This window comes from Carcharodon carcharias, chromosome 39, assembly GCF_017639515.1.
Source record: "Carcharodon carcharias isolate sCarCar2 chromosome 39, sCarCar2.pri, whole genome shotgun sequence".
Classification (NCBI taxonomy): domain Eukaryota; kingdom Metazoa; phylum Chordata; class Chondrichthyes; order Lamniformes; family Lamnidae; genus Carcharodon; species Carcharodon carcharias.
Window position 1 is genome coordinate 1,092,929 of NC_054505.1, and position 27,707 is coordinate 1,120,635.

Here is a 27,707-nt window from a genome sequence, read left to right on the forward strand (position 1 = left end):
TCAGATTGTAATGTATTTATTGCGAAAATGAAAGCGCGGGATTTCATTATAACCAGACTGGGATAAAATTAAAATAGCTTCCAAACTATCTTTATTAACTATAGCAATAACAAAAATCGCTTCTCCAGCAACCAACATGGGTAAAACCCCGCTCTGAAATGGCAATGGATTTTGGCCTTCCGTTTCTGGGCGTGGAGAATTGCCTAATCTTAGCACAGAGAACATAATCTGGCGGAGGAAGGGAGTAATCAGGCAGTTGGTAAAGGGCAGGTCATCATCGGTACCAGTGGTTGAAATCAGTTCCATTCCATCGCCTGATCCATCTCTCCGCATCTTCATTCTGGCACTCGTCTCAGACGGGACCGGCGCCCAGGGACAGCTATTCAGTGAGTGGGCTAGAACATCACCTGAGCTTGGAGTTGTCGTTAAAACTATCTGTAGATCAAGAATTTCCTTGCATAATCGTGGAACAGGGTGGCTCGTTCATGGTCATTAAGCAGAGCGACGCTGGGCTTCTCACTGAGGGCCCGGGAGCTCTGGGATTGCTCTACAGCTTCACTGCTGCGTAGAGGGTGTACTCCTCACTCTGGGCATGGCTGTTATCTCGCTGACACTGATGATGAAAGCAATCGTGCAATTGGTCAGAAATTCAGCAATCGTCTTAAAATGTGAGCAGAAAGAGGCAAAAACTCGGCAGCGGGCTTGGTCTTGTGATCAGATGTTAATATAGAGCAGACCTCAATGTCACAGGGCATTGACTGTCTGCTTCTTGTTCCTTTTCCCAGTGAAGCTATTAGCACAGAGGGAAGCTGTTTCTTGTACTAACAAGTAGGGACTCACCAGCAAAGGAAGGGAAACAGGGGATTCCGAAAAATTGAGGTGTTTACGACCTGAGCGATAAGTACCCCACCCTTACCAAACACCACTACTCCCCACCCCGCCCCCCCCACCACTCCCCGCACAAGCTTTTTTCACTTCATTGTTAGGCCGAATCCCGGATCACCAGAAGAATATAAAAGCACAAGGAATTAGATTAGGAGTAGGCTATTCGGTCCCTCGATAATGTTCAACCCTTCGAAAAGGTCATAGATAATCTGATTGCGTCCTTGACTCCACAGTCCTACCCCTCCCCATCACTCTTCACTCCCTTGTCAGTGAAAATTCTGTCTAACTCAGCCATTAGTACATCCAGAGAGCAGCGGAGGCTGCGTCAGTGAGGGAGATAATTCCACAGCCTACCGATTCACTGAGAAAAACGATTCCTCCTCGGTTTTGCATGTGAGACACCTTATTTTTAACTCCCTCCTCCAGGTCTAGTTTCTCCTTGTTGGGGCAGTATCCTCTGATACAGTATCGTGTCAAGCTCCCTCCCCCCACTAGAATCATTTTGGTTCCAATATAATGATCACACTTGCGCCTGAACCAAAGTGTGTAGAGGTCCAACCTGATCCACCTTTCCTCATAAGTTTAACCTCTCTAACCAGTGATCAGCCTAGTGAAATTTTTTTGAACTGCTTCCAAGGCAAATACGTCCGCTCCATAAATATTAAGATCAGGACTGCACACACGTAGTCTCACCAGTGCCCTATCAGCTACCATTTTATCTCACGGTAAATGTTTCAACTTTTATCACGCAGTATCAAAAAATCGAGGGCAACTCAACTTTCAGGTTAGGATACAATAATGCCTGGTGCTGGACATTGGAAATTCACACTTGTTCAGTCTGGGAAATAGAAATATGACTTGCTTCGATAATAATGTTTCTTGTATCCCACACACAATCCAGAAAGGAGCAATAACAGTAACATTTGATCAGTGCCTGTACCCAGTTCTATGGGGCTATATTTAAGATGGACAACTGCAAAAACGTCATCTAAACTTTCAATTTACTTCATGTCCTGCACAAGGAGCAACTCTTCACTTCAGTTTCAAAGATTCGTGTACAAATGAGGTCCAGCTGTTCAGTCCACTGAGACAAATATTGTTCCGTTGGATTCTCTCCCCCGCAAGCATTTCAGTGGCAATTTTAAACGCATTAAAAATGTGATCGAAAATAAATATTGTTTGATTAAACATTTACCAACGAACAAGTCGATTATGACATTACAAAAACAAAACAAGGACTCAGTGGGTGAATGAAGCAAAACATTGCTCACATCCTTCCAGGTGTCTGAAGGAGCAAAATAAACAAAAGATCATCAGAGGATAGACAAAATTGCCCCCTGGCCCGCGCACACCCCACTCCCTCAAGCTTCCGCCCACCCGTATGCCCCCACATCCGCACAGATACTGAGGGACACATGACTCACCCCGCAGAGCCCGCTCACACACACACAGACCCCTCAACCGCCCACAGCACCCACCCCAAATGCCCACAGCAGCTCCCCCTCAACCGCCCACAGCACCCCCCCCTCAACCGCCCACAGCACCCCCCCCCACACCGCCCACCACCTTCAACCGCCCACAGCAGCCCTCCCCTCAACCGCCCACAGAACCCCCCCCCCTCAACCGCCCACAGAACCCCCCCCCCTCAACCGCCCACAGACCACACAGCTTCCCACAGCAGCCCCCCCTCAATCACCCCAAGCACCCCCCCTCAACTGCCCACAGCAGCCCCCCTCTCAACCGCCCACAGCAGCCCCCCTCAATCACCCCAAGCACCCCCCCTCAACTGCCAACAGCACCCCCCCTCTCAAACGCCCACAGCAGCCCCCCCCCAAACGCCCACAGACCACTCATCTGCCCACAGCACCCCCCTTCGACAGCCCACAGCACACCACCCTCAACCACCCACAACACCCCCGCCCCCCCCAACCCCCCACAGCAGCCCCCCCCTCAACTGCCCACAGTCCAGGCAGCTGCCCACAGCACCCCCCCAATCGCCCCCAGCACCCCCCTCAACCGCCCACAGACCCCTCAACCGCCCACTGCACCGCCCCCCCCTCAACCGCCCACTGCACCGCCCCCCCCTCAACCGCCCACTGCACCGCCCCCCCCTCAACCGCCCACTGCACCGCCCCCCCCCCTCTACCGCCCACTGCACCGCCCCCCCCCTCTACCGCCCACTGCACCGCCCCCCCCCTCTACCGCCCACTGCACCGCCCCCCCCCCCTCTACCGCCCACTGCACCGCCCCCCCCCTCTACCGCCCACTGCACCGCCCCCCCCCCCTACCGCCCACTGCACCGCCCCCCCCCTCTACCGCCCACTGCACCGCCCCCCCCCTCTACCGCCCACTGCACCGCCCCCCCCCCCTCTCTACCGCCCACTGCACCAATTGCAACTTACATCTTCTCCCTTCGGATTTGTTTGTAGGATAAGATCAGCGTCTAAACAAAACCACAGCATGTTAAAAATAACATTGATGAGTAAGTGCTGACAACATTCGTCCTTTACAGTGAAGAGTTTGATGTCTATGGTAGGTCTGTTTTCTCGAGGATGCTTCATCAGTTAACCCTCACTGCAAAGAGATGGGGGCAACTAATCTTCAATCAGCACAAAGAGGCCTTAGATAGCTCGTGATGGAACGAAAGCACTTCCAAAATTGGTCTTACAGCCCCATGTTCTTCTCAATCCAGGAAATGGATCGTGCAGGGTTTTCCCCGGGAATGAGGAGCAGATTGACTGTGTGGGTCTCTATGGTTACCAGCATCACAAATGCAACATGTTGTGGCAAGGTGTTACAGGATCAACGCACAGGGGAGACCACTTCGGACTGAGCAAAGGAGAAATTCTTCACTCAGTGAGGTGAAGCTATGGAATTCTCTACCACAGATGGCTGTGGAGGACAAATCACTAAATATATTTAAGAAGGAAATAGAATTATAGGGTCTAAAAGCATCAAGGGTTATGGAGCGACAGAAAGAGTATAGGGTTGAGATAAATAATCAGCCTTGATCAGATTGAATGGCGGAGTAGGTTTTAAAGAGCCGAATGATCTACGTCTGCTCCTATTTAAGTTTCTATGCTTCAAGCTAGTCAGTCAGTTCAAACCTCACTTATGCCTCATATTTTACCCAACCACTTCTTAAAAACTTTTAAATTTTTCGGCCCGACCACTCGCAGGGCGTGTTCCATAATCCCAGCATTTCTGGGTAAACATTCCTAGTTGAAGTCTTACTCCCGGGATCCAGGACGAAAAACAAAGCTGGCATTAGAGTGCAGCACTGAGGGGGCGCTGCACTGCTGGGTCGATCTCCAAAGAAAGGCTCCATCTGCTGGCTTGGATGATGAAAATGATCTCGGGGAACCTGAGAATGGGAGTTCTCCAAGTTGTGGAGATTGTTGGAAGCATATGACTGCTACTATAGTCAGTAAATTAAGTTTGGTGCTTCTAATGAGAAACTTCTCTGGAAAATCAAATCCATAACACTTGTAAGGCGCTTTGGAGGCGTCCATTGGTTGTGTAAATTCTTTTATAAAAGCAAGTCTTTCGTCTTTTTCTTTCAAATTATAACATTCGTATCGCACTATTGGTTCACGAGGGAGCTACCGTGTTCATCGCCTCTGATTTTTCTATCTCCCAAAACTATAAATATTATTCTGTTTCAAAGAACTCGATTAGCTAATCCCTCAGCCTCCTATTTTCATAAGCAATGAGGCCCAGCGATGCTAAACCCCTGCCGAATGTTAGACCTTCTTCGATCATCCTAGTAAATATTTTAGACTCACTCAAGTGTCTCTGTACATGTGTTTTTATCCTACGCCGACCAGCATTGTTTTCGGTACTAATTGGTGGAATCAAGGTTTGACGCACATTCTTCTTATCCGTTTGACTTTTCAATTCTATCCCTTCCGAAATCAGCTGCTTGGAGCGTGAAAGGAGAGTTAACTTTTGTCGCTTCATTTAGCGATTTGTATAACTGCAATTCCTGATCCATTTCCTACTCTGCAACTTTTAAGCTTTCATTTTCAATGTTTTCTGCAAACTGCTGATGATTTTCTGCCGGTTATTATTCATGAAGTGTCGACAAATTTTTGAACACAAAGGACAATTCTGATTGTGGGAATTTCAATCTGAACTCACATGTCAGGTGTTCGTTGTTTTGCTCTCTAGAGGGCACCGCGTTCCTTCAAACAACAGAAAAGATCAGTTAATCATTTGATCTGAAATGACCCGTGTCATTAAACACATGAGGCAGGCATTAAATGGACAGGAGGCCGGATTACCGAGTATAGTGTAAAAGCTTTCCTGTTTGCATGACCAGCCGCATGTTTAAACTGTTTCAAACCCAGATTTATTACAGATAATAATGGCAGAATTTATGAAGGGAATGAAACGCGCACATGTTTGAAAGTAAGGCCGCGCGCAAAGAGTGAAAGAGCACGCGCACGAATCGGCCTCAAATGGCGGTAGAGGCAGAATCTTTGAATGATCTTAAGGTAGGAAAAGAGAGATACCTGAATAGCAAGGGGTTGAAAGGTTGTTCGCCGTGGACGCAAATGTGGGTTTGAGTTTGCAATCGGATCATCCATTACCATACTGAATGGGGGAGCCGTTTCGAGGGGCAGCGTGGCCTACTCCTGTCCTTAATTTGGATCCCTAATTACCCTGGGGGTGCTTAAGGGCAAGGGAAGGCCATTCGGCCCTCGAGCCTGCTCCGCCATTCCATAAGAACATGGCTGACCTGAAGGGGGTTTCAACTCCACTTTCCTGTCTGCCCACATGCCCCTCGACATCATTGCCTATGAACAAGACAAACTCCCTTTGTCAGCTTTGAGCATATTCAGCATCCACTGCTCTCTGGGCGAGAGGGTTCCACGGTAAAAAAACACCCTCCGAGAGAAAAAACTGGAGTTGATTCACAAACAGTGATTCAATGGCAGAAATATTTGAAAGGTTTAATTATATTCCCCCGCTTCTGCATTAACTTCAACAATCCAGTGGAGAAAGCAGGCGCAGGTAGGGCTGTAGCTTGGTGGTCGAGCGCACACTTCGCGTCTAGGGGGCCCCGGTCTCGATGTCCAGCATCTCAATGCTGCAGGTTTTAAAAAGGATGTTATGTATAAATTAAACGCGCAGAGCACGCCGAGAAAGCCACCGGAAGGAAGATGCGAGTGCGGGTGTGAAGTGGAGACCTCGTGTTTAAATGAAAAATACATAATGCTTTCCTAGAATAGAAATTGCCTGAACAATGGCTTCTGATCATTATGTTCGTGACATGTCATTGAAATGCAACACTTAATGGTCTCACCTGGTTTCCCGCATGTTTTCCTTCTTCCCTGAGAAGGAAACATAAGGATTATAAGTCGGGAACAGAATAGGAATTTGAGAAACAAATCACAGAGCAGCGAATGTCTTTGAGTCTCAAATTGCCCATTTAAATGTGAATGGTGAAGTATTGGTTGGTTGACTGGGCTCCTAATTATGAATCCTGGACTAAGGTCCGGAATCATGGGTTAATAACCATCTCGGGAGCTGGGCACTTTCAATAGAGGTAATGAAATAAAATTGGGAACAAGTAAAACTTGATTCCCTAATGGTGACCGTGAACCTACCATCAACGAACCATTTCGTTCAAGAATTCTCTTACGAGAATTCGGCCTGTTGCCCTATGTAGCCGACAGGTGACTGCAGAGCTCACAGTGATGCTCTCGATAGTTAAATACCGCCTGAGAGTCAGCATGGACAACGAGGGGTGGTGAATAAATGTTGGCTTTGCTAGTGATGCACAAACCCCATGAACAAATAACAAAAACAAAATGATTCTATGAAAAAATTGATAATTGTCAGGTGTGAAAAACGCATATTTTGATCGTAATTCCAACTTTTCGAACCGTTGAGGCGTTGAATAACCGTAGTCAGTGATTATTAATCATGATCAAACATTAACTCAAATTATTTCAATGTCTGTTAATGCCGACGAGCGTGTGGTTCCAGTGGACGTACCCATGGATCGGGCAGCGTGTGGTCATTATAGAGAGAAATGTTTACGCCATATATCTCATCAGTTAATGATTACGACATGTAAAAGGACAGAATGGCATTCCTTTCGCTCAAACCCCCTTCCACACTTAACATTCTTGGGGCTACCATTGATCAGAAAGTGAACTGGACCAGCCACATAAATACTATGGCTACAAGAGCCGGTCAGAGGCTGGGAATCCTGCGGCGAATACCTCAATCCAGACTCCCCAAAGCCTATCCAACATCTACAGCACGCCAAGTTAGGAGTGCGATGGAAAATGCCAAACTTGCTGGATGAGTACAGCTCCAGGAACACTCAAGAAACCTGACGCCATTCAGGGCAAAGCAGCCCATTAAATTGGCACCCCTTCCACAATGAGTTGCTTCCTTCACTACTGACGCCCACTGGCAACAGTGTGTGCTATCTACATGATGGACTGTAGAAACTCATCAAGGCTCCTTAGACAGTGCCTTCGGATCCACCTATAAGGAAAAGGGCAGCAGACAAATGGGAGCACCACCACCTGGATTTTCCCCTCCAAGACGCTCACCATAAAGACTTAAAAATATTTCACTGTTCCTTCACTGTCGCTGGCTCAGAATCCAGGAACTTCCTCCCTAACAGCAATTTAGGCGCACCTGAGCCACAGGGACTGTAGTGATGCAAGAAGGCTGCTCTCTACCACCTTCTCACCGGACAGTTTAGGGATGGGGAATAATTATTGGTCTAGAAACCTTCATGGACTTTGCCTAACTGAATAAAGAAAATTCATATTGTGGCAAAGCTGGCCGTGCACCCAAGGGAGAGGAAGTAATTAGAGTGAATGATATGACCAGCGTGGGGGTGTCAATGGGAGAGAGCAGGTCCACGGGGACCTGTATTTGTACAGCATTCTGAACAATGGCATATGCGTTATTGGGTGGAGAGGTCCAGGCAGATAAGGAATGCTAACAAGCCACTCTAACGTTCAGACCATGATAGTCTGGTATATTGGTTGAACGGAAGGTTGTTTGCGAGTCTTTGAACATGAAGGTCAGGGAGCATTTCTTAAGGGAAAATGCCCATTGAGCAATTTGTGTGTCACATAGGAGGGATCAGTTTAACGATGATGCGGGAGGGGGGAGGGGCAAGCGACTGGGGCACGGTATCAAAGAAAATGTACAATTCATTTGGAGAGGGTTACCCAAGGGTGGAATGGCAGTAGGCTAGGAAGTACAGTGGAGAATGGAGAAATGGATTTTTGCCGCCATTCAAAGTCAGAATCTTCCAGATAAGGAAGGCAGCTGAACACAGCCTCACTCATCCCCTCCAAGGTCTGTATTGTGCCCCAATCCCATTGCAAATTCCGTATGTTTTGTCAATAATTCCAATATGTTCGTCTCCAGGACAGTAGCTGATGTTATTCCTTTGCCTCATTAGTGATTGAGGAACTTCCTTATACCTAACCCAGCTTACATTAGAGCAGCTGGACACAACATCCATTTGTCTAAACCTATTTTTCTGCTATGTTCCAGATTCCATGCAATCGTTTCTCTGAACAACTTGCATAAAATCACCACTCTGAGCTCTCCCTCCATTCTTCTCAACCTGAGAGTTTTGCTGTAGATATTTGAATTTGTTGGATTTTCGAATGCGATACCGCTCATTCTACCCCCAGCCAAGGAACAATTATAACCCGGTGACATGTACTGGACAGCTGCCCAAACGCAGCGGTATGGCTGAGGTCTGCATCATGAACCAGCCATCTGTTCAGCCCTTGTGAAATCAATGCCGCGGGATATTGGATAGAGCATCTGACAGGTGGTCGACGTGATGTTCCCGGTCTTGCCATTCCAAACAAGGGTAATTTCCACCCATGACTTTGCGATTGACTATTTCACCCTTCATACCGGGATCACCCTGCACTTAATGTTGAAGTTGAGGCCGTTGGTGTTTTAGGGATTTAGTTCATACTGACCACAAATTGTCTACAGTTAACTTCATCTGTTCATTTGTAATGACCGGTTGTTACACGTGGTCTGACCTACCTTTTCTCCAGACGCAGACACCCAATAGGGCAAGGAGGAGAATCAGTCCCAAAGCAGAACCAACAACAGCAGCCAGAGCAACAGGATTCTTTTCTGAATGCGGGAAAGGGGGCGAGCAGGACAGTGTTAATTAACATCTTCTAAAACCAAACGAATAATCTGCAACTTAATCTGCACAACAGTTGGGGCACGAGTGCCGTAGAAAACAGAGCCACAGAGACACAGTTATAAAATTATTCAGTAGAGAAGGCCTTTCGGCCCATCGCGCATGTGCCGAACCCTTAATGGACATGGTCAATTAATCCACGTTCCTACCCCACTCGTTCTTTCCTCCTAGCACTGCAAATTTTATTTTAAGATGTATTTTCACTTCAGGTTTAAAACTGTTGAATCGCACTCCGTCGTGTTTCAGATCACAAAAAACAACTTTACTTAAAGTATAATCTCCCCTCTGGTTGTTTTGCTAATTAGCTTCAATCTGAATTCCCTGGTTTGAATCACTCACCGGCAGTGCACGGAGATTCGGCCTGTTTAGTTAAACAAATTACATCAGCATTTCGAACCGTTCTATTAAATCACCAGTTAACATTTTTTCCGGGTCAGAAGATGCAGCAACTTCCTCACTTCCGATCCATTTTGTGAAGTTTTTTTCCTTAGGTTTTACATTACTTGGATAACTGCCGCAGCTTTTGTTTTTCACAGCCTGTCTCCAATCCCATGTATCGATAGCGCACATGAAAACACTGCTTTAAAAAAAGCCAACCAGCAATGGAATTGGCAAGGCTCTGGCACGCGGGTGGCGTGTCAATACCCCTGCTGGAATAACCCAATAGAATGCTCAAATGCAATTGGTCGGCTTATTACTTGAGCCATTGTGACCTTAAGTGTTTCATTGGTTATTAACCGCTTACCGACTGCCAGGCAATTATTGTATTAATCCAGGCTAATGGGAAGAAATATGATTTCACTGGGTCAATACTGTACACGGGAGAAGAGAACAGGCTGCTCTCATTTTCAAGCCAGTTTGAACTGTTAAGTGCGCTCCTTAGTGTAGTCAGGGAAAGGGCACAGATTGAAATTAAAACAGTAACACAATTTATTACCGTCGGTTGGTTATATGAACTACGAATCTGCCTAAAGAAAATCACTTCGCAAAATGGATCAGAAGCGTGGAAAGTGCTGCATATTCTGACCTGGTAAGAATGTTAATTGGTAGTTTAATTGAACATTTCGAAATACTGATGTAACTTGATTAGCTAAAAAGGCCGAAGCTCCATACACGGGCTGGACAGATTCAAGCCAGGCATCACAGGTTAAAAATAATTGGCAAGATTACCAGAGGGGAGGTTATTCTTTAAGTAAACAGCACACAGTATTAGTGATGTGCATAGGGTCACTCAGAGCCGAGGATAGATTTCCTCCGTTAATCAGTGCATCATACCGACAGGTATAAATACCAATCTCAGAGTGATCGATATTCCTGAAGGTGACAGAATTGATCCCTGAAGCAGCAGACTTGAACCCATCGTGATTCGCATCACCTTGTCTGCGTAGGTAAAACGTGATGGTAGGATTGCCCCGTGATTTGTATAGTTAAATGTGACATCCCTGCCCTGAACAACTGCACTAGAGCCACGGATATCTATGTTTCGGGAAGATCTGGAATTAGAAGCGAAGAGGTAGGAACGATTGATTCAAAATTCAATTCTGACTTTTGTCAAAAATGAATAATACAAAAAATAACTAATGCTAAAATTTCATGCAACGTTGCTTAGTCCTCATATCAAAACAGAACATTGAGCAAAGACTCAAGAGTTCAGGCAGCATGTGTGGCCCGAGAAACAGGCCTCACGTTTCCAGTCCAGAGGACTCTTCTTCAGACCTAAAGGTAATTAGAAATGTGATGGATTAAATAGTGAAAGAGGGTGGAGCAGGTGGAGCAAAATAGATGGTCATGTGGAGTTGGGAGTTCAAATGAAATTTGAGAAAGATGTCATGGACACAAGACAGATGGAATGGTACTGAGTGTTAAAGACTAAAGAAGATGCTAATTATTGCATAAAGATATGGTAAGAATGTGTTAATTGAGTACTTTTAAGCCTTTTGAACTTAAAGTTGATGTCAACAACCTCAGTCCATGAACCTTCTCCTGCATTTCCACATATTTCCCTCACCCTCTCCCTGCCAGGCCCATCTGTAACCTGTTTTGCTGTCAGTGATAACCTTAGTACTGACATTAACACATTCTGTGATCTTAACTTTCAGCGGCTATTACCATCTTCTTTAACCTTCAACGCTACCATTAACACTCTATTTGTCTTTTCTCCATGACATCTTTGTCAATCTCCCCTGAGCGTCCACTTATCCCTGTCCTTCTGTTCCACTCCCGCTTCTCCACACCCCGACCCAACTCTGAAGAGTCATAGAAAATCGAAGCATTCACACTGTTTCTACCTCAGCAGACGCTGCCAGATCTGCTGAGCCCTCCAGCATTTTGTTTTTATTTCAGATTTTCAATATCCGCTGTATTTTGCTATTATTTTTACTGGATAGCCCTCACTTCGAATGCCGTGCCCAATTAGGGGCGTCACACTATGGGCAGGATAACGAAGCCCTGTCAAGCAGGCAGGGACAATTGACTGCAAAGCTTTGAGAGAGGAGGGAGTTTGGCATGGAGAGAGACTGGAGAAGCTGGGAAATTTCTCGCAATTCAGCGATTAAGTGCGATTTTCATCGAGCTTTGCAAAGTTACTAAACGCTTCTGGATTATGGAGCTCAAGTTCGAGACGAGAAGCATCTACCCCCGACAGTGCAGTACTTCCACAGTAAAGGCAGCAGGTGGAGTGTCGGGCTGCATTTGAGGAACTCATGAACTGAAGTGAAATTTGACTCCATTGCTTTATAATTCAGGCGAGAGTGCTGCAAAAATAGTTTGTTTAAAATGTTGAGACAGTCCAACACATCTAAAATTACAATGTATGGAAATAAAGCCAATTCATGGGAATGAACCAGCACCGACGTGTGGAATGTTACTCTGCTTTGGTGCTGTGGCCTTGAACACCAAAACGAATTTCCCACTGATATAACTCTCAAACGCCAATCTTTATTTTAACAGAAAACACGTTTTCCCACTGGGCCTAATTCAATGCCAATTAAGACGGTGACATCTCCATCCACTAGAGACTAGGCTTGGCCTAAGTAGCCAAGTGGTTATGGTACTGGGTTTGTAACCCCAAGAACAAGAGTTCAAATCTCACAATGGCAAACTATGAAACAATGTAACTTCATCTGAAACAGATGGAAACGGATTTGTACTCGAAAGAGTTACACCATCTTGCTTGGCCTAAATAGCCAAGTGGTTATGGTACTGGGTTTGTAACCCCCAGATCAAGAGTTCAAATCTCACAATGGCAAACTATGAAACAATGTAACTTCATCTGAAACAGATGGAAACAGGTTTGTACTCGAAAGAGTTACACAAGGCACTGGAGCTATCCACTAGAGACTAGCGTCCCCCAGTGACAGAACACTTCAGCTGCTGACTGTCTCCTCACATCACACTCCTGCCTTCCCCTCATACCCACAGTAGCCCCTGCAATCTGTGAGTTCAGTCCCAACGGTAAAAATTGTGGATGAGATCACCGATCCTTTGGACTCCATCTCTGCTTAGTTGAAAGGATTCATATTATTACTGTGAATGAAACGTTGTTTATTTTAGAAAACCAGCACCATAAATATGAATGTTTAAATATCTGCATTCTGTCACTCACCTTCTATGGCCACCGTTATAGCCTGGCTCTGTTTAGAATCGAACTGCCTGCTCCGGACGGTAACTCTGTATTGACATCGGTATTGTCCGCTGTGGCTTAGACCACTATTCGGGAATGTGAACGTTTCGGTATTTCTGCTGCTTGTATTAAAGGGCAGCTGTTGATGTCCTTTATAAAAATAAAACATTTTCTCGCGATTATCTCCAGTCACGGTGCAGGTCATGGTGATCGTCTGCCCTACTGCATACACCCCTGTGGCTTGATCAAGATATATCACTGGGGTTTTTAGCGGATCTGTGGTAAAATGAATTGAAGGATCAATGAGAACTGGATCAGAGCCTTTCCAGTACAGCAGTAGGTTATAAGGACAATAATTGACCTGTGTCGAAGCACCGTGTTTACAAGTGTTTGAGACTTTACAAATGTGGAGAGCAGGATTTGACGACTCAGGAAGGAGGATAAGTAAACGCATTTCCAAACGCCAATCAGGAAATAGGGCCTTCGCTAATAGCTCCGCAGCTGACAAAGTGCGGCTGAAGTGTATTCATTATGGTAATTGAGGAATCGCACCAGCTGATTTGGGCACAGCAAGATGCCATGGACGGGCATTAATTAATGGCGGTACAATCAATGTGATTTCTCCCTCGGTGATGTTGTTTTAACGATGTATTTTTGGCCAATGGATACCGAAGCGAAGTTCCCACTGATGTGACTCACGAAAATGCAGCTGCTTGTTTTAACCCAACACGAAATTGCTGACTGAGCCCTCATTTGAATGCCCCATTAGAATTAGGTGAAGTCAGTGAGTTCCTCAGGATTGGCACCGGGTGAGTTTCAGCCTTCACTATGGAGGTCAAATCATTGGGTATGTAAATCTCCCCCCGACAGTGGAGCACTCTCGCAGGACAGACACCGGGCGAGTGTCGGACTGGATTATAGAGCTCAAGTGCTAGATTATATACATCCACCTATAACAGGGCAACTTCCACTCAGCACTGCAACCGGGGTTTTATCGGTCTGGATTATGGAGCTCAAGCCCTATAGTATATAGATATATCGCCGGCAGAGCTGCATTCCCTCAGTCCTGGCACAGTCTGGATCAGACTTCCTGGATATGGAGCTCAACATGGAGTTAGGATTGATCACGCAACCTTCTAACTTTAGGTAGCGTGCTACAGACTTGCTGAGGTGGTGATTGAAGATAGTACAACACAATCTCAGGTAATTTCAGCCGCGAATAGTTAGGAAAACCACCACCTCGAATTTCCCCTCCAACTCACTCACCACACGGACTTGGGAATATATCGCCGTTCCTTGACTGTCACTGGGGCCAAATCTTAGAACTCCCTTCCTAGCAGCACTGTGGGTATACCCACACCACACGGACTGCAGCGGTTCAAGAAAGCATTTCACCACCACCTTCTCAAGGTCAACGAGGGATGGGCAATAATTGTTGCCACAGCCAGCGAAGACCACATCCCATGAATGAATTTAAACGAAAATGAAACCCTAACAGTGAAAGGATTGAACGGTCCATCCCGTCCCGGGAAATGTGAGATTTGTGATGTGGTTTCCCTATTGTTTGACCGGCTCAATGGTCGGGCTTGGACACTCGGGCCCATTATGATGTCAGAAAGAGCACAACCCAATCCCGAGGTGGACGGTAACGTCACTCAACAATGGACACCCACTCCCCTGTGGCAGGATCCTTCAGCTGCTCACTGTTCGCCCCGCCCCCCACACCATACTCCTGCTATCCTCCCCTTCCCATCTCAACACTTGCAGTGCTAGTTGATGTCCAGCTGGTGAATTCAGGGCCCATTCTTACTGGGAATTGTCAGGACATGAGCAATGAAGTCAATAGTTTTCGCATACATTCCTCTCCCCGAACACTGACTGTTTAATTTTGATGCAGGGATCTGAATTTGTGAATATGCCAATCCCCGTGAATAGACATATTAACAATCGCTGTTCCCTGTTACTCCCCTGTGGTAGTCACTGTCACAGCCTCGCTCCTCGGGGATGTTAGTTGCCGACCTCTGATGGACATTTCGAATAGACATTGGTGTCGCCCACCGTTACTTCTACCAGTAACCCGGAATGTTCCAGTATTGTCATGTGTGTCAATTTTCCGTGAGTACAGCTGTCCATCAACTCTGTAAAAATAGAGGATTTTCTCCCGAAAACCCCCCGTCACAATGCAGGTCATGGTGACAGTCTCTCCTACAATATACACCCCTGTCCATTGATCAAGTGTTACCTTTGGTTTTCTTAGTGGCTCTGTGATTTTTTTTTTTAAAATGGACACGATAATTATAAATGAATAGCCTCAATGTAATGTTCTATAATTGTTGGTACCACAAGACAATTGAGCCGTACCGAAGGAGTCTGTTTACCTCACGAATGAGGTTCGAGAAAGTTGATTAAAATTAACAAATAACTAATGCATTTCAAAGCGCATTATTTGAAATTCGTTCATTTTCAATATTGCAACAGAATTTCAAGCGCTTTGTGATATATCTAACTCTGACTGTGTTGATGTATGCGTGCGTGTCTGTGTGTGCGTGGGTTTGAGATAGATTGAGAAAATGTGTGCGTGTGTGCGCATGTTTGTGTCTGTGTGCGACTGTGTATGTGTGCGGGCGCGTGTGCGTGTGTTCGTGCGCATGTGTGCCTCTATGCACCAGATAGGATTCAAATGGTCAAGGACGTGGCTCATCAGCACCTTCAAAAGGGCAATTATGATGGCAATTACTTCAGGCGACAGCAGATTCAACAGCAACTTTCGAACGGAAATGGATAAATATTGCTAATGCATAATTTTGCAGAAATTATGGATAAATGCTTTGGAGTGGATATACCTGACCTTTGAAAGGGCAACTAGGAAGCGGCAATTAAACTCTGCCCTTGCCAGTTATTGCCTCATCTCATCAACAAATAAAGTAAAAGTTGAAAGCACGTTCAGAGTTTCCACAGGCAGGATGGGCCGAAATGCCTCAGTCTGTGCTGTCGCATTTTCTGATTCTGTGATTAATGGGGACACTGGCAGTAATGGGTCAATGGTTTGGATCAGATTAAACAAGAGGTGATCACAATGTCACCCTGAATGTTAGAAAACGTGAAACTAAGGTTCATTTTTTAAATGCCAGGAGTGATTGAACAGACATATCGCCAACACTCAGTTGCTATAGTGAGAATCACAGATTCTCTGAGCTGGGACCCTATTTCCATTCCCTTTACGAAGGCTCTTTATTTAATTACCTCCCTCCTTCGTTTGTATCGGGAACAGTGAAATTTTCAATTTTGTCCTATGTGACGATTTGATAAGAGGAGAGAAGTTGATTATCTTTGCACGTTAACTGGAACGAGCCAATTCCCGAATAATGTGCAAATTTTTCGTGATGTGTCCTGATGAATTCATACTGGGAGACATGAGAAGGAGCAAGAGTTCCGATTGATTTTCTGTGAAGTAAAGGCAAGTAGGACCATTTAAGGACACCAGAGAGGCGGGACTACAGACTTTTATCATTGGCTCATCTGAAACACTTTACATCAAATATTACACACTCCCACTCTACTCACTCTGTCAGGAAACTTGGACACTGGTGCTAACGTCCTAATGGCATTCATCTACCTCCTAATGCTCAGCACTCACTCAGTAGTGGGCCTGGATTATGGAGTTTAAGTCTCTAAAAGAGTTACCACCGACTGTGCAGCGCTCCCTCTGCACCAGCACCGCAGCATGGTCAGCCTGGATTATGGGAGCACAAGAGCAAGAGTTTATACATCTACATATGACAGCGGAGCAGGCTTTCACTGTTTGCACAGGGGGAGTGCTGGATTATGGAGTTCAAGTCCAGGAATATAACATTCATTTCCGACAGTGCAGCACTCCCCCAGTACTGGCACAAGGTGGCTGTGTCGGTCTATATTATGGAGCTCAAGTCCAAGATAATACGCGCCTACCTCCGATAATGCTGCACTTCCTCAGTACTGGCACCAGGGGGAGTGTTGGGCTGGGTGATTGTTAGCCAGTCTGAAGCGGAGTTTGACCACACAACCTTCTGACTTAGGATAGCGTGCTATATTCTTGATCAGGACAGGAATGACGATTATCCATGACAAAACCAATAGTGCCTGGATCAATGTGGAGAATTAAAGGCAAACGGTGAAAGGATTGTAAGGTACATCATGCCACATCGCATGTGGTTTTGGGATGTTGTTTCTCTATTGTTTGACAGCCTCAATAGCCAGAGTTGGGCAATTGAGCCCAGTATGATGTCAGGAAGTGCATCAACCAATTCAGAGGTCGACCGCGAAGTCACCCAAGAATAGATACCGTCTCCCCCAGTGACAGAATTCTTCAGCTGCTGACCGCCACCTTGCACCCTCCTCCTGCTTTCTTCCCCTTCCCATCTCAACACTTGCAGTGGTAGTTGATGCCCAGCGGGTGACTTCAGGACCAGTTCTTTCAGGGAACGAGTGAGGACTTAAGCAATGAAGTCAATGGTTTTCGCATGGGGTCCTCTCCCCGAACCCTGAACATTTTATATTGATGCAGGGGTCTGAATTTGTGAATATACTATTTCTGCTGAATAGAGATATGAACAATCTCTGTTCCCTGTCACTCACTAGTGATAGTCACGGCCACAGCCTTGCTCTTTGGGGATTTTAGATGCCGACCTCTGCTGGAAATTCAGGATTGATATTGGAATCTCCATTCGCTACTTCTACCAGTAACCGGGAATGTTCCAGTATTGTCATTTGTGTCAATTAGCCAAGAATACTGTCGTTCGTCATCTTTGTAAAAAGAGAAGTTTTTCTCCCGAACATCTCCAGTCATAGTGCAGGTCATGGTGACCGTCTCTCCTGTTACATACACCCCTGTCGATTGATCAAGTGTTATCACTGGTTTTCTTAACGGCTCTGTGATTTCAAAAAATGGACACTACATTCGGGCGATTCATTTATAATTAATGTTCTATAATTATTGGTATCACAAGACAAGTGAGCCGTACCGAAGGAGTCTCTTCACTTCGGTTAATGAGATTCGATAAAGGGGCAGTCGGCGTGTTGATTGAACTTAAAAAATAAATAAATAATGCTTTTCAAAAACTCATTCATTTTCAGAATTGCAACGGTGTATCGGGCGGTTTTGTGAGAGTTAATTCGGTGTTTGTCTGTCTTTGTGCTTTCTTTGTGTGCATGCGTGTGCGCGTGTATGTTTGTGAGCACATGGGCACGTGGGTATGGTTGAGTGTGCGCTTGTGCCTCCATGTAACAGGTGAACTGCAGATTGTCAAAAAATGCGGCTCATCACGACCTTCCAAAGGGCAATTATGGATTGGAATTACTTGATGTGTTGGGAGGAAAGCAGGAAGAATTTATTGGAAGGCAATTACCTCAAATTTCCAGGCAGACAGTCGCATCAAGCACATTAAAATTCAGAGGTTCCCAGATGAACCTCGCACACCCTTAGGGCCTGCAATCACCAGAAAGGTCTTGGGAGTCAGACTGGAGATGGAGGATGCAAACAAGAAGAGGTGCTCTTCTTAAATGGATAAGGGAAGGACAGATGGTCCTAGCCTAGATAAGGGTGAACGTTCTGCCTGGTTGAAGGGGGGTGTGTGTGCCTGGATCCAGAGATACCTGTTTAAGGTAATCCCATATGCTGACGAGATTAGAATCTGAACAATGTTCTTGTACGTGATCAGCGATGTATAAATAAGCTGCATAATTGTAATTTTGCAGAGTGCTACCTCAAACTGCTTTGAGGTGGTTCTCTCCTTGCAAATGTTCGAAAGAACGATCGTAACCAGTACCAGATCATCCTGTGGTTCATTTGTCATTGTAACCAGACAAAGGTGAAAGCAGATTCAACAGGACCGTTCGGTGGAACTGGAAAAATATTGTTAATGGATAATTTAGCTGAAATTTTGGATAAACGCTTGAGTGAATATACATTGCCTTCTAAATGGTAACGAGTAAGAGGCAATTTAATTCTAAACTTGCCATTTATTGCCACATCTCGTAAAAAATGAAAAATTGACAGCTTTTTCAAAGAGCTTGCACAGGCAAGATGGGCCGAATAGCCTCCGTCCGTGCTGCTGCATTTTCTGATTGTGATTAATGGTGACACTGGCAATAATGGGTCAGTGTTTTGGATCAGGAGTAGACAAGAGATGAACACAATGTCCCCCTGAGGGCTAGAGAATGTTAATCCAGGGTTTATTCTTTAATTCCCAGGAGTGATTGAATAGACATGTTAACGCTCGCGTTCGAAATCACACACCTGCTACAATGACATTCGAAAATTTACTGGGATGGTAACTCCCCTTCACGGAGGCACTTTATTTACAATGCCCCCTGCCACCCACCCCCCCAACCTTTCAATTATATCGCGCACAGTGAATGTTCCAATGTTGTCCTTTGTGACGATGTGGTATGAGGTTGATTGTCTCATTACTATTAATGCGCAAAGATAATGACGGGATAATGTGCACCTTGTGAGTGAGGTGTTCTGTTGCATTGATATTTGGTGACATGAGGTGGGCAGAATTACTGATTGATGCTCTGTGAAGTGAAGGCAAGTGAGGTCACATGCAGGTACCTGAGAGGCGGTGCTCCAGACTTTGTTTTCATTTTCTCATTTGAAACATAGCACCTCTGACATTACAAATCTCCCACTTTACTTTCACTGTGTCAGGGGACTCCGGTGCTGAAGCTAAGGGCCATTCGTGCACTCATCTACCTCCGACAGTGCAGCACACCCTCGGTACTGGCACCGGAAGGGCAGAGATTGCGGGTGGTTAGTGTTGGCCTGGATTATGGTGATCAAATCCTGGACTATTTACATCCACCTCCGACAAAGCAGCGCTGCCTCAGTGATTGCAGCAGGGAAGTGAAGGCCTGCAATATAGTGCTCAATTCCCAGGGTGCCTACATCTACCTCAGGCAATGCAGCACTCCTTCAGCACTGGCGCTGTGTGTGAATGTGTCATCCTGGATTATTGAGCTCAATCGGGAAAGGGAGTTGATTATTCAACCATCTTATTTAGGGTAGCGTGCTGGTCTAGGTAAGGACATCAGCGAATATAGTCCACGACAAAGGCGCCAAATAATAGCATCAGTGTGGAGTATGAAAACCAAACGGTGAAAGGATTGGAAGGTACATCTTGCCCCACCGCAATTGGATTCTGTGATGCTTTTTCTCTCTTGTGTGAATGCTTCAATGGTCGGCGTTGGGCACTCGGACCCAGTATGATGTCAGAAAAGGCATCACCCAATCCCGAGTTACACCGTGACGTCACCCAGCAATGGACAACCCCTCCTCCCCCAATGACATCCTTCAGTTGCTGACTGTCCCTTCACAACCTCCTCCTGTTTTCCTCCCCTTCCCATCTCAGCACTTATAGTAGTAGTTGACGACCAGAGGGTGAATTCAGGGTCCTTTCTCTCAGGGAGCAAGTCAGAAATTTTGCAATGGAGTTAGCGGTTTCCCATAAACTCCTCTCCCCAAACACTGGCCACTTGATTTTGATGCAGTGATCTATATCGATCTGCATTTCACAAAATATTCAAATGCTCGATATTCGCCTTTTGGGGTACAGAGTTCCAACACTCACCACCCTCTGAGAGAGAAAACCATTCTGCTCATCTCTGCCTAAAATGCGCGGCCACTACTTTTGAACCTGGACAATACTTTCTAGTTTATTCCCTACGAGGAAGCAGCTTCTCCACATGATCCCTGTCAAGTCACCTCAGCATCCCAAAGGATGGGGCAGGTTGGGGGTTTCACTGTGACTTCACCAACGTTTGGAGTAGGATATTCTTGGACATTTTGACATCAGAATAACCCTGTCATCAGCTGGACTGCGATGTTAGATCAAAGCGTATGACTGCAGCTCTCCCCAGCAACTGAAAAGTTGAGCTGCTGCCTGCCCCGTCACCTACCGCCCCCCGACTCCTGCCTTCCTCCCATACCCTACCCAGCCCCTGCCATCACAGACAATGCACAGCGGGTGCATTCCGCACCCATTCATTCACGAAGTCTGTAACTCGAAGGTCATTCGGTTCCACTGCTTCCTCTGTACATTGCACTTACATTTTGTTGCAATGTCTAAAACATGGTTATGTAAAAAATACAAACAGTGTCTTATTGTCACGTAACAGTTTATGTTCCCGGTCACTGACCTGTTATCGTCACCACCACATGCTCGCTCAGCGGGGAATCTATCCACCGACCATTGCCAGAAACGCTATATGCGCAGCTGTATTGTTCTCCATCTGTTCCAGCGGTAACACGAGCTGTTCCAATGTCGTACTTTGTGGTAAACTGTGAGAGGGACAGATTCTGGCCCCCTCGATAAAAGTGGAAGTTTTTATCTCGATCATCTGCAGTCACAGAGCAGGTAATGGTGACCCTCTCTCCGACAACATAAACCCCAGTCCATTGATCAAGTCTTATCACTGGTTTTGATGGTGGAGCTGTTGTGGAATAAATGAAAGAACAATGAGAAGTGGATCAAAGGAATATCATGTACAGTAGAACGTCACTAACTCAATGCCCATTGATCCGTGTGGAAGAGAAGTGTTTACATCCGGGACTCAGATTCCACAAACCGTGAGTTCGCTTTTTGGTTACAAAGTAACGGAGACATCAAGATGTATTTCAAAGCCCTTCTTAGCAACACAGCACGACCCAGACAGCTTTACAAACACTGAACTGATAGTGAAATATTCCGAATGGTGAAATGGAGCAACTTTTCGCTGAGTAAGATTGCAGAAACATCATTGAGATAATGAAAGCTTAATGACGTAATTGGATGAGGGCTAACAATTGATCTCAACACACGATGCAGAACTGCCCAATGACCTTCTTTGAAATACAGCCCATGGTGTATTTTGCCTTCACCTGAAATGAGGGATGTTCATAACATCTCATCAGATAGAAACCCCCTCTGATAGTGCAGTGTTATTTCAGGACTGACACCGCTGTGTTGGCTGGATTATGGAGATCATGTCCTGGAGAGTTAAGAGCATGTGCACGTACCTCCGGTAGAACAGCGGTCCCTCAGCAGCGGCACCGGGGCAGTGTCTACCTGGCTTATGCAGAGCAAGACCTAACATGAATACATGTCTCTCCAACAGTGATTCACACCCTCAGCATTATTATGGGGGGTGGGGTGGGGGGCAGTGGGGATGGGGGCGGCGAGTGGTGGCGTTCTGCATGATGCAGATCAAGTCCTAAAGTAAATGCGTGTATCTCCCACATTGCAGCACTAACTCCTTACTGGCGCCGGAGTGAATATCGGCCTAGTTAATGAAGCTAAATTATTTGGAGTGGGAAGAAACACCAGAGCTTTCTTTTTCAGGAGTGAGTGATACCAAATTCCGTACGGGCTGTCGAATAAAGATAATCCAAAAAGACAGGTGTTCGTCCCAGTTTCAGGGTGGGGAATGAAAGCCAAAATGTGGCAATTACTGTTCAATTCAGGGTGAAGAAACTCGAACATATCAACATAAAAATATACGAATTAGGCACAGGATTAGGCAACTCGGCCCTTCCAGCCTGCTGCGCCATTCAGTCAGATCATGGCTGACCTGATGTCACCTTAAACACAATTTCCTGCCGATTCCAGAGAACCTTTCAACCACCCCATCCCCTCGTTAATAAAGGATATATATCGAGCTGCCTTCAAAAAATATTCAAATGCTCAATATTCGCATTTTGAGGTATAGAGTTCCGAGACTCACCAACCTCTGAGAGAGAAAACCATTCTGCTCATCTCTGCCTAAAATACGCGGCCACTGCTTCTAAGCCTGGACAAAACGTTCTAGGTTATTCCCTAAGAGGAAGCATCTTCTCCACATGCTCCCTGTCAAGTCACCTCAGGATCCCAAAGGATGGGGCGGGTTGGGGGTTTCGCTGTGACTTCATGAACGTTTGGAGTAGGATATTCTTGGACATTTCAACATCAGAATAACCCTGTCATCAGCTGGACTGCGACGTTACATCAAAGCGCATAACTGCAGCTCTCCCCAGCAATTGAAAATTTGACCTGCTGCCTGCCCCGTCACCCACCGCCCCCCCCCCCCCCACCGCCACGACTCCTGCCTTCTCTCATATCCTACTCATCCCCTGACATCACAGACAATGCACAGCGGATTCATTCCCCACCCATTCATTCACGATGTCTATCACGGGTTGAGAAATGAAATCGAAGGTCATTCGGTTCCACTGCTTCCTCTGTACATTGAACGTTACATTTTGTTGCAATGTCTACAACATGGTTATGTAAAAAATACAAACAGTGTCTTATTCTCATGTAACAGTTTATATTCCCGGTCACTGACCTGTTATAGTCACCATCACATGCTCGCTCAGCGGGGAATCTATCCACCGACCATTGACAGAAGCGCTATATGCGCAGCTGTATTGTTCTCCATCTGTTCCAGCGGTAACACGAGCTGTTCCAATGTCGTACTTTGTGGCGAACTGTGAGAGGGACAGATCCTGGTTCCCTCTGTAAAAGTAGAACATTTTATCTCGATCATCTGCCATCGCAGTGCAGGTAATGGTGACCCTCTCCCCGAAAACGTAAACCTTAGTCCATTGGTCAAGACTTATCACTGGTTTTGATAGTTTAGCTGTTGTGTAATAAATGAAAGAACGATGAGAAGTGGATCAAGGGAATGTCCTGTACAGTAGAACGTCACTAACTCAATGCCCATTGATCTGTGTTGAAGGGAAGTGTTTACATCCCGGACACAGACTCCACAAACCGTGAGTTCGGTTTTTGGTTACAATGTAACGGAGACATCAAAATGTAGTTCAAAGCCCTTCTTAGCAAAACAGCACGACCCAGGCAGCTTTACAAACACTGAACTGATAGTGAAATATTCCGAATGGTGAAATGGAGCAACTTTTCGCTGAGTAAGATTGCAGAAACATCATTGAGATAATGAAAGCTTAATGACGTAATTGGATGAGGGCTAACAATTGATCTCAACACACGATGCAGAACTGCCCAATGACCTTCTTTGAAATACAGCCCATGGTGTATTTTGCCTTCACCTGAAATGAGGGATGTTCATAACATCTCATCAGATAGAAACCCCCTCTGATAGTGCAGTGTTATTTCAGGACTGACACCGCTGTGTTGGCTGGATTATGGAGATCATGTCCTGGAGAGTTAAGAGCATGTGCACGTACCTCCGGTAGAACAGCGGTCCCTCAGCAGTGGCACCGGGGCAGTGTCTACCTGGCTTATGCAGAGCAAGACCTAACATGAATACATGTCTCTCCAACAGTGATTCACACCCTCAGCATTATTATGGGGGGTGGGGTGGGAGGGAGTGGGGATGGGGTGGCGAGTGGTGGCGTTCTGGATGATGCAGATCAAGTCCTAAAGTAAATGCGTGGATCGCCCACAGTGCAGCTCTAAGGCCCTACTTGCGCCGGGGTGAATATCGGCCTGATTAATGAAGCTAAAGTATTTGGAGTGGGAACAAACACCAGATCTTTCTTTTTCTGGAAGGAGTGATATCAAATTCCGTACGGGCTGTTGAATACAGATAATCCAAAACGACAGGTGTTCGTCCCAGTTTCAGGGTGGGGAATGAGAGCGAAAATGCGGCAATAACTGTTCAATTCAGGGTGCAGAAACTCGAACATATCAACATACAAATATACGAATTAGGGACAGGATTAGGCCACTCGGCCCTTCCAGCCTGCTGCGCCATTCAGTCAGATCATGGCTGATCTGATGTCACCTTAAACACAATTTTCTGCCGATTCCCGAGAACGTTTAACCCCCTCGTTAATAAAGGATCTATTTCGATCTGCCTTCAAAAAATGTTCAAGTGCTCAATATTCGCCTTTTGAGGTATAGAGTTCCAAGACTCACCACCCTCTGAGAGAGAAAACCATTCTGCTCATCTCTGCCTAAAATGCGGAGCCACTGCTTTTAAACCTGGACAATACGTTCTAGGTTATTCCCTAAGAGGAAGCATCTTCTCCACATGCTCCCTGTCAAGTCACCTCAGGATCCCAAAGGATGGGGCGGGTTGGGGGTTTCGCTGTGACTTCATCAACGTTTGGAGGAGAATATTCTTGGACATTTTGACCTCAGAATGGACATAACCCTGTCATCAGCTGGACTGCGATGTTAGATCAAAGCGCATGACTGCACATCTCCCCAGCAACTGAAAATTCGAGCTGCTGCCTGCCCCGTCACCCACCGCCCCCCGGCTCCTGCCTTCCTCCCATACCCTACTCAGCCCCTGACATCACTGACATTGCACAGCGGGTTCATTCCGCTTCCATTCATTCACGAAGTCTGTCACGGGTTGAAAAATGAAATCGAAGGTCATTCGGTTCCACTGCTTCCTCTGTACATTGAACGTTACATTTTGTTGCAATGTCTACAACATGGTTATGTAAAAAATACAAACAGTGTCTTATTCTCATGTAACAGTTTATATTCCCGGTCACTGACCTGTTATAGTCACCATCACATGCTCGCTCAGCGGGGAATCTATCCACCGACCATTGACAGAAGCGCTATATGCGCAGCTGTATTGTTCTCCATCTGTTCCAGCGGTAACACGAGCTGTTCCAATGTCGTACTTTGTGGTAAACTGTGAGAGGGACAGATTCTGGCCACCTCGATAAAAGTGGAAGTTTTTATCTCGATCATCTGCAGTCACAGAGCAGGTAATGGTGACCCTCTCTCCGACAACATAAACCCCAGTCCATTGATCAAGTCTTATCACTGGTTTTGATGGTGGAGCTGTTGTGGAATAAATGAAAGAACAATGAGAAGTGGATCAAAGGAATATCATGTACAGTAGAACGTCACTAACTCAATGCCCATTGATCCGTGTGGAAGAGAAGTGTTTACATCCGGGACTCAGATTCCACAAACCGTGAGTTCGCTTTTTGGTTACAAAGTAACGGAGACATCAAGATGTATTTCAAAGCCCTTCTTAGCAACACAGCACGACCCAGACAGCTTTACAAACACTGAACTGATAGTGAAATATTCCGAATGGTGAAATGGAGCAACTTTTCGCTGAGTAAGATTGCAGAAACATCATTGAGATAATGAAAGCTTAATGACGTAATTGGATGAGGGCTAACAATTGATCTCAACACACGATGCAGAACTGCCCAATGACCTTCTTTGAAATACAGCCCATGGTGTATTTTGCCTTCACCTGAAATGAGGGATGTTCATAACATCTCATCAGATAGAAACCCCCTCTGATAGTGCAGTGTTATTTCAGGACTGACACCGCTGTGTTGGCTGGATTATGGAGATCATGTCCTGGAGAGTTAAGAGCATATGCACGTACCTCCGGTAGAACAGCGGTCCCTCAGCAGTGGCACCGGGGCAGTGTCTACCTGGCTTATGCAGAGCAAGACCTAACATGAATACATGTCTCTCCAACAGTGATTCACACCCTCAGCATTATTATGGGGGGGTGGGGTGGGAGGGAGTGGGGATGGGGGCGGCGAGTGGTGGCGTTCTGGATGATGCAGATCAAGTCCTAAAGTAAATGCGTGGATCGCCCACAGTGCAGCTCTAAGGCCCTACTTGCGCCGGGGTGAATATCGGCCTGATTAATGAAGCTAAAGTATTTGGAGTGGGAACAAACACCAGATCTTTCTTTTTCTGGAAGGAGTGATATCAAATTCCGTACGGGCTGTTGAATACAGATAATCCAAAACGACAGGTGTTCGTCCCAGTTTCAGGGTGGGGAATGAGAGCGAAAATGCGGCAATAACTGTTCAATTCAGGGTGCAGAAACTCGAACATATCAACATACAAATATACGAATTAGGGACAGGATTAGGCCACTCGGCCCTTCCAGCCTGCTGCGCCATTCAGTCAGATCATGGCTGATCTGATGTCACCTTAAACACAATTTTCTGCCGATTCCCGAGAACGTTTAACCCCCTCGTTAATAAAGGATCTATTTCGATCTGCCTTCAAAAAATGTTCAAGTGCTCAATATTCGCCTTTTGAGGTATAGAGTTCCAAGACTCACCACCCTCTGAGAGAGAAAACCATTCTGCTCATCTCTGCCTAAAATGCGGAGCCACTGCTTTTAAACCTGGACAATACGTTCTAGGTTATTCCCTAAGAGGAAGCATCTTCTCCACATGCTCCCTGTCAAGTCACCTCAGGATCCCAAAGGATGGGGCGGGTTGGGGGTTTCGCTGTGACTTCATCAACGTTTGGAGGAGAATATTCTTGGACATTTTGACCTCAGAATGGATATAACCCTGTCATCAGCTGGACTGCGATGTTAGATCAAAGCGCATGACTGCACATCTCCCCAGCAACTGAAAATTCGAGCTGCTGCCTGCCCCGTCACCCACCGCCCCCCGGCTCCTGCCTTCCTCCCATACCCTACTCAGCCCCTGACATCACTGACATTGCACAGCGGGTTCATTCCGCTTCCATTCATTCACGAAGTCTGTCACGTGTTGAGAAATGAAATCGAAGGACATTCGGTTCCACTGCTTCCTCTGTACATTGAACGTTACATTTTGTTGCAATGTCTACAACATGGTTATGTAAAAATGCAAACAAAGTTTTATTGTCAAGTAACAGTTTATGTTCCCGGTCACTGACCTGTTATAGTCACCATCACATGCTCGCTCACCGGGGAATATATCCGCCGACCATTGACGCTATATGCGCAGCTGTATTGTTCTCCATCTGTTCCAACGGTAACATGAGCCGTTCCAATGTTGTTCTTCGTGGTGACGTGTAAGCGGGGCATTTCCTGGTCTCATCTGTAAAAGTGGAAGGTTTTATCACGATAACGCCCAGTCACAGAGCAGGTAATGGCGACCGTCTCTCCGACTACATAAACCCCAGTCGGTTGATCAAGCTCTATCACTGGTTTTGATAGTTTAGCTGTTGCGGAATAAATGAAAGAACGATGAGAAGTGGATCAGAGGAATGTCATGTACAGTAGAACGTTACC

At 46.0% G+C, this 27,707-nt stretch overlaps 1 protein-coding gene across 6 annotated transcripts; it reads right to left on the bottom strand.

The window, feature by feature from the left end:
- Nucleotides 1-27,625, bottom strand: LOC121273102 (Fc receptor-like protein 5). Of its 6 annotated transcripts, XM_041180065.1 has the most exons (10): nucleotides 27,350-27,625; nucleotides 25,205-25,498; nucleotides 23,061-23,354; nucleotides 20,898-21,191; nucleotides 12,705-12,998; nucleotides 8,935-9,027; nucleotides 6,194-6,221; nucleotides 5,026-5,069; nucleotides 3,288-3,328; nucleotides 1-613 (listed from the first exon to the last, which is right to left on the bottom strand). In XM_041180065.1, exons 1-10 carry the CDS (start codon nucleotides 27,498-27,500, stop codon nucleotides 548-550), a joined length of 1,599 nt encoding a protein of 532 aa, XP_041035999.1. In that variant the 5' UTR covers nucleotides 27,501-27,625; the 3' UTR covers nucleotides 1-547. The 6 variants fall into 6 exon arrangements, with proteins under 6 accessions (XP_041035999.1, XP_041036004.1, XP_041036005.1 ...); XM_041180070.1 differs by lacking the exon at nucleotides 25,205-25,498; XM_041180071.1 differs by lacking the exon at nucleotides 23,061-23,354.
- Between the last annotated feature and the right edge of the window lie 82 nt (nucleotides 27,626-27,707).

Coding starts and splice junctions, on each gene's coding strand:
- LOC121273102 (XM_041180065.1), bottom strand. CDS start 27,500: ATGCCCCGCTTACACGTCACCACGAAGAACAACATTGGAACGGCTCAT. Junction 23,355..25,204: donor TGTGATGGTGACTATAACAG/GTCAGTGACCGG, acceptor ATTACACAACAG/CTAAACTATCAAAACCAGTG. Junction 12,999..20,897: donor TGTGGTGGTGACGATAACAG/GTCAGTGACCGG, acceptor ATTTTACCACAG/ATCCGCTAAAAACCCCAGTG.